We start from the raw sequence: 13,677 nt of genomic DNA, 5'->3' as shown, positions 1-13,677 counted from the left end.
GGATAGCATTTGAAGTGTAAATGAAGAAAATATTTGATTAAAAATTGAAAAAAAGAAAGAAAGAAAGAAATACATCTAAGATAGAGAGTTGAGAATCCAGTGAGTGTGTACTCCCAGCTTATCTTACCTCTCATGTACTAACAAAGTTGTGACATGTGTCTGTTTCTCTTTGCTTATAGATGACTCCTCTAATTCTATATAGACATACATAATTTCCAATTAAAAAATTTACACAAGGCCAGCTATGAGCATTGGGTATGCTTTTCAGTTTAACAACAACAATAACAAAAAGAACAGCATAGCACAAAGAGTCGACCATTAGTGTTGGAGGGTCTCCTAGCAGTGATAAGAGGAAGGGGAGAGATGCTTATAGAAACATGTGCAAAGTCAATCTAAAATACAGCCCTTAAGATTATCCTGATTACATTGATGCTAGCTTTATGTTTTAGTTGACTATAATACACTTATTCAATGTGTTTAAGAATTTTTGTTGAAGCTTTTTTATTTTGAAATAATGGACTCAAGGAAGCTTCAATCACAGTGCTCTCAGTATCCTCTACCCTGCTTCCTTAAGTGACAACACTGCACAGTCACAGCACCAGGATACAACCATGCTTCAGTGAGTGTATCATTTACCCATGAATGCTAGGGTAAATTCACCCATATTATAATGACAGCATTTAGAACACAGAACTTCCCCACATGTGGGCTCCCTCGTGTTACCCCTCGTTGTCATATCTAGTCTCATCTCTAACTCCAGCAGACCATTCCTCTGTTCTCCAGGGCACTGATCAGTATTTAAGACTTAAGTGACCTTTCAGTGTTCGCTGTTTCTCTCTACCCTTTTCTCTCTTTCCCTACATTTCTGTGGACTACTTAAGCATTTTAATTTGTCTGTTGTCTTTTGGGATGCATCTCTTTGTATAGCTCTGTATTGCCTTTGCTCCACGTGAGTTTGTGTGCATGACTGCATGCATTTATACGTGTGTGGTGAACACTATTTGCTAATGCCGTCTTTTAGCAGATGTGTAGAAATCTTGTTTTTCTTCTGAGGCTCCCAAGGCATTGATGTCATCTGCAACTTGAGTACCGATTGTTGTGCTATTGTTATAGCCCTCCTCACTCTGTAGCTAACACAGGACTTTGTGTTACCGTTCTTAGTAAGGGTGGTGAGAAGGCTGAAGAGACTGTCAGTGAAAGCTCCTCAGAGAGTGAGGAGGATGAGGAGCCTCCGGACCACCGCCAGGAAGCCAATGCAGACCTCCCTTCAGAATACTGGCAGATTCAGAAGCTGGTGAAATATTTAAAGGTAAGAAAAACCTTTACAGTATTTAGTGGAAATTCTTTTCTAAATATGTGACATGTCCCTTAAATAAGAACAGTGTGCACTGTGGTTGTCATTTGCGTATACAAGGAAAAGGTCTTATTATTCTGAGCAATCAAGCTTAGACCTTGTAAAGCACAACCTGACTAGCACCAGTTGTCTCTCCTGGTGTGTGTGTGTGTGTGTGTGTGTGTGTGTATGTGTGTGTGTGACAGTGCTCAAGGGTTAGGAATTACTGTGGTCAATAGCAAGTATTGACTTAATCTATGTTTCATGATTTTCATTTAGAATGGTAGAAAGAGCATGGAGCTTTTCTTAACTTGGATCACTGGCTAGTAAGTGTCTATTGAAGAGTTGTGGCTTGATCCTCAATACCAATGAAGTAGATGAAATACCTGCACCATACGACCTTTTAAGATTGAGAACCTCCTTTGAAATATGTATTGTAGCATCTCACATAGTAGGTGCTTAAGATATGGCTCACTTTTTAAATAGGGTTATTTGTTTTCTGGAGTCCAGCTTCTTGTATTCTTTGTATATATTGGATATTAGTCTCCTATCAGATTTAGGATCGGTAAAGATCCTTTCCAAATCTGTTGGTGGCCTTTTTGTCTTATTGATAGTGTCTTTTGCCTTACAGAAGCTTTGCAATTTTATGAGGTCCCATTTATCAATTCTCGATCTTACAGCACAAGCCATTGCTGTTCTCTTCAGGAATTTTTCCCCTGTGTCCATATCTTCAAGGCTTTCCCCCACTTTCTCCTCTGTAAGTTTCAGTGTCTCTAGTTGCATATGTAGCAGAAGATGGCCTAGTCGGCCATCAATGGGATAAGAGGCCCTTGGTCTTGTGAAGATTATATGCCCTAGAACAGGGGAATGCCAGGGCCAGGAAGCAGGAGTGGGTGGGTTGGGGAGCAGGGCAAGGGGAGGGTATAGGGGACTTTCAGGATAGCATTTGAAATGTAAATGAAAAAAATATCTAATAAAAAATGAAAAAAAAAAAAACAGATATGGCTCACTTCCATGTCTCTCTCTAGTCAGAAGAGACATGAAAATACCCTATATGATGAAAATACCTTATATGATAAATATTTGAATGGAGGAAGGGGCAAGGAAAATGGGCTGCTGCAGCCCAAATTAACATCTCTTGCTCTTCTGGTAAAGCCTTCTTTAAAGCTGAAGTCCAAAACCATGGGTGAAAAAAAAAATGGGACAAAATATCTTGACCACCTCATATTTTCTTCTTCTTTTCCATATCTTTGGCCAGATTGGCCAAGGCTATTGCTATTTAAAGGATATTGCCGACTCACCCCCAAGATAGCATATAAAACAGCTTTTGTGCATGATTTGAGAATCTGACAAAGGCCCTCTGAATGGACGGTCTTGAAAATGTGAAAGAGCTGAGGAAACCGCAAGGAAAACAAACTCCCTCCTCTGAGGGGCAGTCCTTTGGTGGCAATTACCAGAATTAGAAATTTTTTCTGAATCTCAAATCTGCAGAAAAATTAGTGAAGACATTGTGAAATGTATTTTAATTTTCTTTTGGGAATTCGGGTTCTCAGTCTCCTCTGATGTGAATCATGATGACGTTACTGGTTAGAAGGAATTCACTAAACAGGCAAGTGTACAATGCTCTGACAGTCAAGGCAGGCATTTCTAGGCACCAGGGCAGGTTCATGTCAGAACAGTAGCAACCACAGTCTGATTAGCTTTTCTGTGTCTGTTTTTGTGTCCCAATGTGTATCTGCTACTAAAGTGACTTGTTCTTGCAAAAATAAGTACTTATTGGTGGGATCAATGAATAGATCAGTAAAGGGTTTGTTATGTAAGACTGAGTTTGGAGTCTCATAACCTATAAAAAATGCTAGACATGGTCATACAAATCTGTCACATGAAGCAGTGGTAGAGACAGGCCAACCTCAGGAGCTTGTTAACCAATCAGTGAGCTCTTGATTCAGTGAGTGAGCCTTTCTCAACAGGTGGAAGCTAAGGGAGAAAAAACAATAAGCAATCCTGCACAGCTGAAAAACCTACAACTGCAAAAAACTACTGGCCTGTTAAGATGACCCCAGTGGAGTAGTAATGGTATATTTTACTTGGAGCTAACAAATAGCAGGCTAATTGTACTTAAGACTTGGGAAATAGGAAGGAATGCATATCAGGTACTATAAACCCATCAACTACCACATAGCTGGCATGCCATAGACCTTAGAGGAGAACCTACTGTTGACATTTATAATTTCTAATTACTCTAAATACTGACTCCTATATACACAGATAAGTCTAATTCTTGACTCTAACTATAGAAACTTCTTTTTGCAACAGAGGTTCCATAACTATTTATAATACAGACAATAAGTGACCACAGAGTGCCCATTCCTTCTAGGTACATCTACAGTACAACTCCTTAATCTAAGGATTAGGGAAAATTGTGGAAGATGGGAGAGAAAGATTGTGAGAGCCAGAAGATCAGGGTACCTGCAGTGAAATAATAAGTCATAGATATGAAATGGACTTTGTACCCATGAAATCTGAACAATATGGTTGCTTAAACAAGACCCGAATAGTGATAGCACCAGTCAGTGGTCACCCCCTCGGTCCCTAGAGGACTCTCCAAGCAATCTTAGGATCACTGGTGAGTGGAACACAACATCTACTCCAATCCAATCTTGCGCAGGACCTGAGACAGCACTAGGGAAGCAGAGAACCAGCCTGACCAGGGTACAAGTCCCTTCCGGTCTGCGCCAGCACTAGGTCACCTTGGGTGTGGAATCAGCAAACACCCCCACAGTCCCCAGAGGACTCTCCACGTGATCTTAGGATCACTGGTGAGTGGAACACAACATCTATTCCAATCCAATTGTGACGGGCCTGTGACAGCAGGAACAAGGACACCAGAGCCCTTCCTGACCAGAGGCTCAGATTCCTTTTGATCAGTTCTGGTTTACCTTGGATACGAACAGACCAGACAGCTCTGAGGTCCTCAAAGGAGACACCACTTCCAGGCACTGTAACATGCCCAGGATCTTAGGACAACAGGATCCCAGGATAACAGTAGCTGGGTCACACCAGTATTTCAGGGTCTCAGAGGAGCTTGACTGCCAAGAACTCTGACACACCCAGAATCTCAGGTTCACAGGAGCCCACAATCAAAGGATCACAGAGAAAGCTGGACTCTGAGGAGTCCTGAATCAACTGGGATTATAGGAAGGACAGATTCCAATCAGATATATTGAGGGCAGCAAGCACTTGAGATAATCAGATAGCAGGAGGCAAGCATAAAAACAGAAGCAACAGAAACTAAGTTACTTGGCATCATCAGAACCAAACTCTCCCACCACAGCAAGTCCTGGATACACTCACACCAGAAAAGCAAGATAGGGATCTAAAGTCACTTCTCCTGATGATGATGGAGGACTTTAAGAAGTGAATACAGGAAAACACAGATAAACAGCTAGAAGCCTTTAAAGAGGAAACACAAAAATTCCTTAGAGAGTTACAGGAAAACACTACCAAACAGGTGATGGAATTGAACAAAACCATCCAGGATCTAAAAATGGAAGTAGAAACAATAAAGAAAACCCAAAGGGAGACAACTCTGGAAATAGAAACCCTAGGAAAGAAATCAGGAACCATAGATTTGAGCATCAGCAACAGAATACAAGAGATGGAAGAGAGAATCTCAGGTACAGAAGNTTCCATAGGGAACATGGACACAACAATCAAAGAATGCAAAATGCAAAAAGATCCTAACTCAAAACATCCAGGAAATCCAGGACAAAATGAAAAGTCCAAACCTATGGATAATAGTAGATGAGAATGAAGATTTTCAACTTAAAGGGCCAGCAAATATCTTCAACAAAATTATAAAAGAAAACTTCCCATACCTAGAGAAAGAGATGCCCATGAACATACAAGAAGCCTACAGAACTCCAAGTAGACTGGACCAGAAAACAAATTCCTCCCGACACATAATAATCAGAACAACAAATGCACTAAGTAAAGACAGAATACTAAAAGGAGTAAGAGAAAAAGGTCAAGTAACATATAAAGGCAGGCCTAGTAGAATTACACCAGACTTCTTACCAGAGACTATGAAAACCAGAAGATCCTGGACAGATGTTATACAGACACTAAGAGAACACAAATACCAGCCCAGGCTACTATACCCAGCAAAACTCTCAATTACCATAGATAGTGAAACCAAAGTATTCCATGACAAAACAAAATTCACACAATATCTTTCCATGAATCCAGCCCTTCAAAGGATACTAATGGCAAAACACCAATACAAGGATGGAAACTACACCCTAGAAAAAGCAAGAAAGTGATCCTTCAACAAACCTAAAGAAGACAGCTGCAAGAACAGAATCCCAACTCTAACAACAAAAATAACAGGAAGCAACAATTACTTCTCCTTAATATCTCTTAATATCACGGGTCACTGTTGGGTCAGTTGGACTTTGAATTGTAAATCATTCCAATAAATTCCATATATATATATATATATATATATATATATATATATATATATATGTGTGTGTGTGTGTGTGTGTGTGTGTGTGTGTGCGTGTGTGTATTCATACCATAATTCTGTGACTCTAGAGAACTTTGACTAACACAAACTCTATATCCTACTGTGGAGATACTTACTCCTCCAATCTTTATTACTTCTGTGTTCACAACAACTTGAAAATGGACACCCTTTGTATATCCATCAACTGATAAACAAATAATGAAAATGTGACACATATATAGCAAAAATATTATTTGGCTATTAAGAAAAATGAAATTATGAAATCCTCAGGTAAATGGATGAAACTAGAAATAGTCAGAGTGAGGTAGCATAGACCCAGAAAGACCAGTGCTGGCTGTTCTCTCTCATATATGGATGTTAGCTTTGAGTCTTTAAACATACCCATAGAAGGCAGTAAACTAAGAAGGAAATAGGGAGATTTTCTGGGAATGGGGATGACATGAAAGTAGCTTGACCAGAAAGTGGAATAATAGAAAATGAATGATTAGATGAGGTAGGAGTGGGTAGAGCAGGGAAGGGCAGAGGAAGGAGTACAGGAGGAATAAGTATCCATGTGGAAGCCTTATACTGAAACAGAAAATCTTCCATTTCCTATGATGTATACAAATGTAAGAAGGGTTTAAATGGAATTAGCTTATGATGGGGAGAAACTACCTGGCCCATGCATTGTAGCACCACAGTACAAATTGTGGATTACTTCTTTTCAATGTATTGGTTAGTTAGGTCCCATGGGCAACCCTCCCCTAATATTACACACTATTTCCATTCTCTTGGTAACTGTAGTGCTTGATGATAAAGACCCCATTACTGAAGATACCATACACTTGAGTCATAGGACATAGAGAATTGAAGCTGACTGATCTGAAAGCTTCATCCCTACTGACTAACTTTGAAGCTTTGTGTGCATGTTACCAGGAAAGAACAATCATTAATCATCCCAGATATGAACCTCATGAGCTATGATAATGGCTGGCCAGGCAAGATATGTCACTTAGCTCAATAATGGCATGAATGTTATGGGAATAACCAACCACGTTCTAATTGAATTTAAGACCTTCTCCACAAGAGGAAACTTATGCCTTCTACTGAGGACTGGATCAAAAACCCTTGGTTAGATAGTTCATAAGCACTAAGCAGGACCCAATACTATTATTCTGATAAATGAGTATATTATTAAATGTTCCCTTAGGTTCTTGTTTTTATATCCATAGATTAGGGTGCACCTCTCAAACTTTATCAGAGAAGCTTCTTATGCAGCAAATGGTGGTTAGATAAAACAGACCTACGACTGTTTGATGTACACAGAATAATTTACTGTAAAGTGCTCATTTCTAGATTGGAAATCTGTATCATACCTCCTCCCCTCAAAGCTCAAAGGTGATCAGCAAAGATTGGGGGTAAAGATCATAAGTGCTGGAAGTAATGGATTACTGCAATGAAACAATATTTACCAGACATGATGGGAATGTTGAACAGGTGAGCTCACAGTGCCTGTGACTTCCTGTACAAGATCAAGCCAGCAAAATCCCTTTGTGGCTGGGAAAGGACTTCATGAAGACCTACCCCACCAACTGGCAATTCATGACTCAAAGAAGAGCCAGCTTTCTTTAGGAATGTGTATGTCTTATAAGAAACTACCTATGCTCTAATGTATGGTCCTGCCTTCATGCACATAACTGCTGCATACAGTGAGTTGACTCAGTGTTTTCTTGTTTGGGAAGGAATTGAGGAAGAATGGGGATGAATTTGACATGAAGGAATGGGAAAGTTGATCAAAATGAATTGCATGCATAAATGAAATCCTCAGACAACAAAAAGACACCCTACATTAACCCCTAGTCTTCACACACATGTTCACATGTACATACACAAATAGATATATCCAGGCTCATATGATCAAGGTCATGTGCAAATATACCACATATACATACATATCTGAAAGATACAATGAGATTGGATTCTTTATACTATATACAAAGTAACTGCAAGTGGAACACCTGAAATTATAAAACTATTAGAAAGAAGGAAAGCTATTCTATTGGATAATAATCTGGACAAAATTTTCTTTAACATGACTTTAAGAACACAAGTATGAACAGAAAACAAACAGAAGGGGGTTAAGAAGGACTGAGGGAACCAGAGAGGTCAAGGACACCACAAGAGAACCTATAGAATCAACTAACCTGACCCATAGGGGCCCACAGAGACTGAAATGCCAAACAGAGATGGACCTAGTCCCCTATATACATATATAGCAGGTGTGCATCTTGGGCTTCATATGGGACTCCTAACAGAGGCTGTCTTTTACTACATTGCATGCCTTTGGATCTCTGTCCCCTAACAGGACTGCCTTATCTATTCACAATAGAAGATGCTCCTAGTCCTACTGTAACTTGATATGTCAAGGTGAGTTGATAGCCATGAAAGGCCTTCCTTTTCTGGGGAGAAAGGGAGGATTGGAGGATGGTGGGGTGCGGGGGGACTGAGATTGGGATATAAAGTCAATCAATTAAAGCAAATTAAATTAAAGAGAAACAAATGGAAGTAAGTCAAACTGAATGAATACAAAGGCAACATAAAAGTGAGGCAATATTCTATAATTTGGGAGAAAAATGTTTGCAAACAACATATGAGGAGCTAATCCACAAAATATATAAAGAATTCAATTCAATTTAAAGAAATAAAAATCCAGTTAAGAGACACATGACCTAACCAGGCATTTCTTTGAGGTAAGCCTACACAATGGTTAAGACACATTTAAAAAATGCTTATTATCACTAAGTATCAAAGAGATGAAAATCAAAGCTTGAGACAGACTCTGCTACCTGGTCGAGTGACTGTTGTTAAAGAGATTAAAGACAATACACACTGCAGAAGGTGTGGAGAAAAGGAACCCTTCACATGGTTGATGGACTAATACAGCTATTGCAGAAAACAGAAAGGAGGTTCTCCAGTAACTGAAAATAAAATTGCAGCCCAACCATTCTATTCCAGGGCAAATGTCATGGCTAATCTTGGTTGTCACCTTGACACACCCTGGAAGAGGGAACCTCAAATTAAGAATTGCTTCCATTGCTTTGGCCTGTGGATATGTCTGAAGGACAGTTTCTTGATTGTTTATTGATCCACGAGAGCCCAGCTTACTGTGGCTAGTTCCATCCCAGGGCATGTGGGCCTGGACTATATAAGAAGGGAGCAGAATATGAACCCAGAGGCAAGACAGCAAACAACATTCTTCTATTATTATGGTTCTTAACGACTTAAAAACATGGGAATAAAATATTAAGGAAAATATAGAATACCTTATGATTTGAGGTGTTTCTGGGAATTTCTACAAGTGTCATTTAAAAAAAAATGTCCTAATCTTGAAGATTCTTGTCGCTTTCTTTGAAAGCACTAGTGGAACACAAGTGGATGTGTGCACAGCACAGGATACATTCCCAAGATTCTGCGAGATCCTTTACCCAGATACAGAGCTGTTCAAGCCCTCTTCCCTTTTGTCAGTGGAGAAGGGCGTCTCACTAAGTAGTGTTGACTGGCCTTGTACTTAGGACCATCCTGCCTGCACCTTCTAAGTGTAGGGATTACAGGCTTCAGCCACATGTCTGATTCTTTTCTTAACTCTTAGTATATCAGCCAGGGAAAAAACTTTCATCAGTGAATGTCCACAAGTCTAAAGTCATGATTATAACAGGCCATTCAGGTTTAGACATAGCCTTTGGAAAAAGAGCAGGAGAGCCTTGATGTTTTCCAAGAGTCCGTTGTCTTGTTGTTGTTGTTTTTGTTGTTGTTGTTGTTGTTCATGGGAAAAGGCAGAGTCAGTTGAGGCAGAACAATGAGGTAGGCAGAAGCATGGCTTTTGATGTTGGAAAGATAACAGTGGGATTCACTTACCAGCTCAGTAGCTTCCAGTGGACCAGCACACTTTTGTCAACTTAAGTTTCCTCACTGGTAAAGAAGGGAAAAGTGTCCACATGTCAGTCCCATGGTGGATACTAAATGCAGCATAACACAGCTGGAGTGTTTGACATGGAGGCCTCAGTAATTGCTGGCAGCGATGACTATTTCTATAGTGTATGATTGTGACCATAGAAGTCGCATGATGTGAACTGTTTCTATAGTGTGTGATTATGACCATAGAAGTTGCATGATGTGGACTATTGCTCACTTACCCAGGTGGCCCTCAAGTTTTGCCTTAAAATTTCTAGCAAAACAATAAAAAGAGGAAAATGCAGTGGAGTTAATATAGTGAAGGATAGACTTATGGTCATTAAATAAAAAGAAGCCAGTTGCCAATGATTCTGGGAGAATTTTGGCCCTTAGGGTGATATGTGAAAACACTGGGCAAGGAAGCACATAGCATGGCTTTCATATGGCATCCTGCTGGGACCATAGCGAAGAGTCTCTTAGTAGCCTGATTATAGAATGCTACCTTGAGTTTAGCTACTTAGGATAAATCTACACAGCACTGGGCCAAATGGGGATGTGCTACTTCTGTCCCAGAACAGCTAAGGAAAACACTTATTGATGAAGTGCGACTTAGGCTCACACAAGTTATTCATCAGGAAATCATGTGCAAATGTGATACTTTTGGCCAGACATTAAATTGCTTGGAATTCTTATAGCTCCCACAGGTAAAATCTCTTAACATAGCCAATAAAAGGGAAAGTACATCTACAAATGATTTCTAGGTTTCTTTTTTCTTTGACACAGGTAACTGTTTTATACAGAGACACAAAAGAATATTTAAAAGTCTCTGAAGCTGGGCAGTTGTGGTGCACGCCTTTAATCCCAGCACTTGGGAGGCAGAGGCAGGTGGATTTCTGAGTTTGATGCCAGCCTGGTCTACAGAGTGAGTTCCAGGACAGCCAGGGCTACACAGAGAAACCCTGTCTCAGAAAAAAAAAAAAAGTTTCTGAAATGCAAAATTGGATGTCCGTAGATAATCTCAAAATAAACATCTGACATTTTAATTCATAAAATTATGGCTCCAATGCAGAAATGGTAATATTGACCTGACTTTCTGTCTACTGTTTTCCAGGGATAGAATGTCTGTGATGATGAAAAAAATCAATGAGCTCATTAATATTGAAACAAGTCAATGAACTGTAGCTTATTATTTATCCAGCACTATGAGCTCAGATCCTGGCACATAGGAAAAGGGAGTTGATATCCAATTATTTGGCTTTAACCTACTTTCACTTCAGCTTGCAAAAGTTCACACACACACACACACACACACACACACACACACTCCTTTTCCTTTGAGATTTTAGAACACATTTTTTTTAAATTAAGGAATATGCTGCATTATTTTTCACTCATCAGCCTTCCAGCTTCTTTTGCTTCCTTAGCTGATGCATCCATACACAATTCTCCCACCCAATTACTAATCAAGTCACTGCTGCTTGGCTACAGAGTTCCCGTGTGTACTGAGTGGCATGGCCATAGAGAGTGCTTGCCCTGCTTCCAGATAAGTACGTTCTGTCTTCTGCTGCTATGATGGCTCACCTTGTCAAACTGCTTAACTGCTTCTTTAGCAGAGAGGTACTGCCTAAGTCTTTATCGGCAGGGCATATTGCTAAGGATCGCAAGTTTGACCCTTGAACTTCTGCCTAAATGATGGTGCAAAGGAAGTTGAGGCTACTGGTGTATTGCTCCTCTGTCCTTCCTCTTGGCCTGTTCCCAGGAGTTCATCTTTTCCCCACTCAGAGCCCCTCAGTGGACAACACTCCTCACTCTGCCCTCTCCCTCTTTAGCGCCCTCTGTCCGTAGAGATGCACTCTTACCTTTGCAGCTACTCCCCTGAGATAGATACCTCTTCCTCCACTGACCAGGAGCACTTTAAAATCTTTCAAGAAAAAGATTTTTTTTTTTGCAATGATTAGAGGCTACAGTTTGCTAACATCTGTGCTTTACATTTCTTCTGAGGCACTAGTGTCACAGTGATGCTATGTGATTCACTTCTAAACATAATATATGGGGGAAAACCCTGAAATAAGAGAAGCAATCATTTGGAAAAGAGAGTTTATCATTCACAAGAGCAGTTATTAAATTGATACTGTTGGATAATCTCAGATACGGGCCAGGCGGGGTATAGGAAGGTAGAAATACACAGGTTTGCCTTGGAAACACATTAATATGTGAAGAGTGGCCTTAAAAAGAGAAAGAGTGAGTTTAGTCAAGGATAAAATTCTGTAAGAATCCATTTCTATGTGGATTACGCCCAGAATTGGGCTCTGGATTGAAGAGAAAACCAAGGTGGTGAGGTTACCTCCAGGGCATGGTGGATGACAGTGAAGAGGGTGATGTTATAGGGATGGCTGGTTCTCTGGTAGTTTGGAGGGTTTTCTGGGTATCTGGGGTGATGTTTCTCTCACCTGCTGGTGTTTACTAGGGCTGTTGCCTGGGGAGAGCATGTCTGTGCCACTCTAGCCACAGCTCTAAGCTCTGTGAGGTGATGTTAGCATGCATTGTTGGCGACACTGAAATGCATGCTCAGTAGGTCTGACCCTTGGCTGCTTATACAAGAATAGAGGAACACAAGGTGGGTTCTCCATTTCTCCAGATGTCCCCCTTCCCTGCAGAATTCTGCTAGGAGAGTGGGCAGGCTGATGATGAAAACAGTAGTTTTGAAAGATGTATTCAGTAGCAAGCAGAGGAACAATGGAGCATAGTGGAAAAGATCAGGCCAGTGACAAGGGGTTGCATTGGAGATGTGAGAATTGTCAGCATCATGCACAGGAGGGCCACTCTCCACCAACTGATTCATAAAACACCCATATACATTTCACTTCACATAATCCTTGGACCATAATCGTTACTCTTCTGTTCTGCTCAGTAGCCACAAGTTTAGAATTCAAAAGCATGAAAATTAAAGGTGCCTGGAAATCCCCTAGATTACTGGGGATGAAGCCTGACTTCACAGTGACATTCCTATCAGAGAGGCCACTAGGATGTTCCTTCAAGGGTTCTTGGCAATACATGCATTTACAGTTGAAATCTCTGTTGACAGTGCTTTACTGGGACCCTGTTACTAAACACACACACACACACACACACACACACACACACACACACACACACACACACACACACACACACACAGAGCTCTCAACTGGTTAACAAGTTCTGAGTGGTAATTGGGAGTTAAATGCTTTTCTTTCTTCATCATAGAAATTTGATGTACTTTGCAATCAATTACACTTAATTAAATTCCATTCCCATTACTTGTGTCTTAGGTTTGGAGTGGCAAAAGGTTTGATCCCTGTTTCATTGGTGGAAAAGCTGAGAAATCCTTTTGCTGCAGGCCACACAGAAGGTGGCTGTGGCTGGGATCACATCCAGTTTTTATCTTTATTGCCAGTTGCCTGGTGATTCTGTCTCACTGTGAAGAAACCTAGGACCCAGGAGGCTTGTAGACATTGCTTCACCATCTTCTCTCTCATTTGCATAGCTTCATCTGAGTGAGAGGCCAAGAAGGAGCCTCTTTATAATGGAACTTGGTATTCATTTTTGGAAGGTAGCCTTGGTGTGTTCTTTGACTAGGTTTTTAAGGGAGCAAGAACAGTGGTGGTACAGTTAAAAGGGCTATTTGAAAATGGAAAGTCATTGGGGGCTGGAGAGATGGCTCAGCTGTTAAGAGCACTGACTGCTCTTCTAGAGGAACTCAGTTCAATTTCCAGCAACCCCATGGTGGCTCATAACCATTTGTAATGATTTGATGCTCTCTTCTGGTGTGTCTGAAGAGAAAGAAAGAAGGAAGGAAAGAAGGAAGGAAGGGGAGAAGGAAAGAAAGAAAGAGAGAGGAAGAACG

At 40.5% G+C, this 13,677-nt stretch overlaps 1 protein-coding gene across 1 annotated transcript in view; it reads left to right on the top strand.

Moving 5' to 3' along the window:
• Armc4 (armadillo repeat containing 4) overlaps window positions 1-13,677 on the top strand; it is a 178,828-nt gene that overhangs the window by 24,030 nt on the left and 141,121 nt on the right. The window contains exon 11 of the mRNA XM_021214791.2: window positions 1,162-1,309. Within this exon, the coding sequence (XP_021070450.1) occupies window positions 1,162-1,309 (148 nt within the window). The remainder of the gene's footprint in view (window positions 1-1,161; window positions 1,310-13,677) is intronic.

The sequence above is a fragment of the Mus pahari genome, chromosome 15 (assembly GCF_900095145.1).
Source record: "Mus pahari chromosome 15, PAHARI_EIJ_v1.1, whole genome shotgun sequence".
Taxonomy (NCBI): Eukaryota; Metazoa; Chordata; class Mammalia; order Rodentia; family Muridae; genus Mus; species Mus pahari.
Note: the sequence above shows the minus strand (reverse complement) of the source record. Positions and strands in the feature narration are given on the sequence as shown.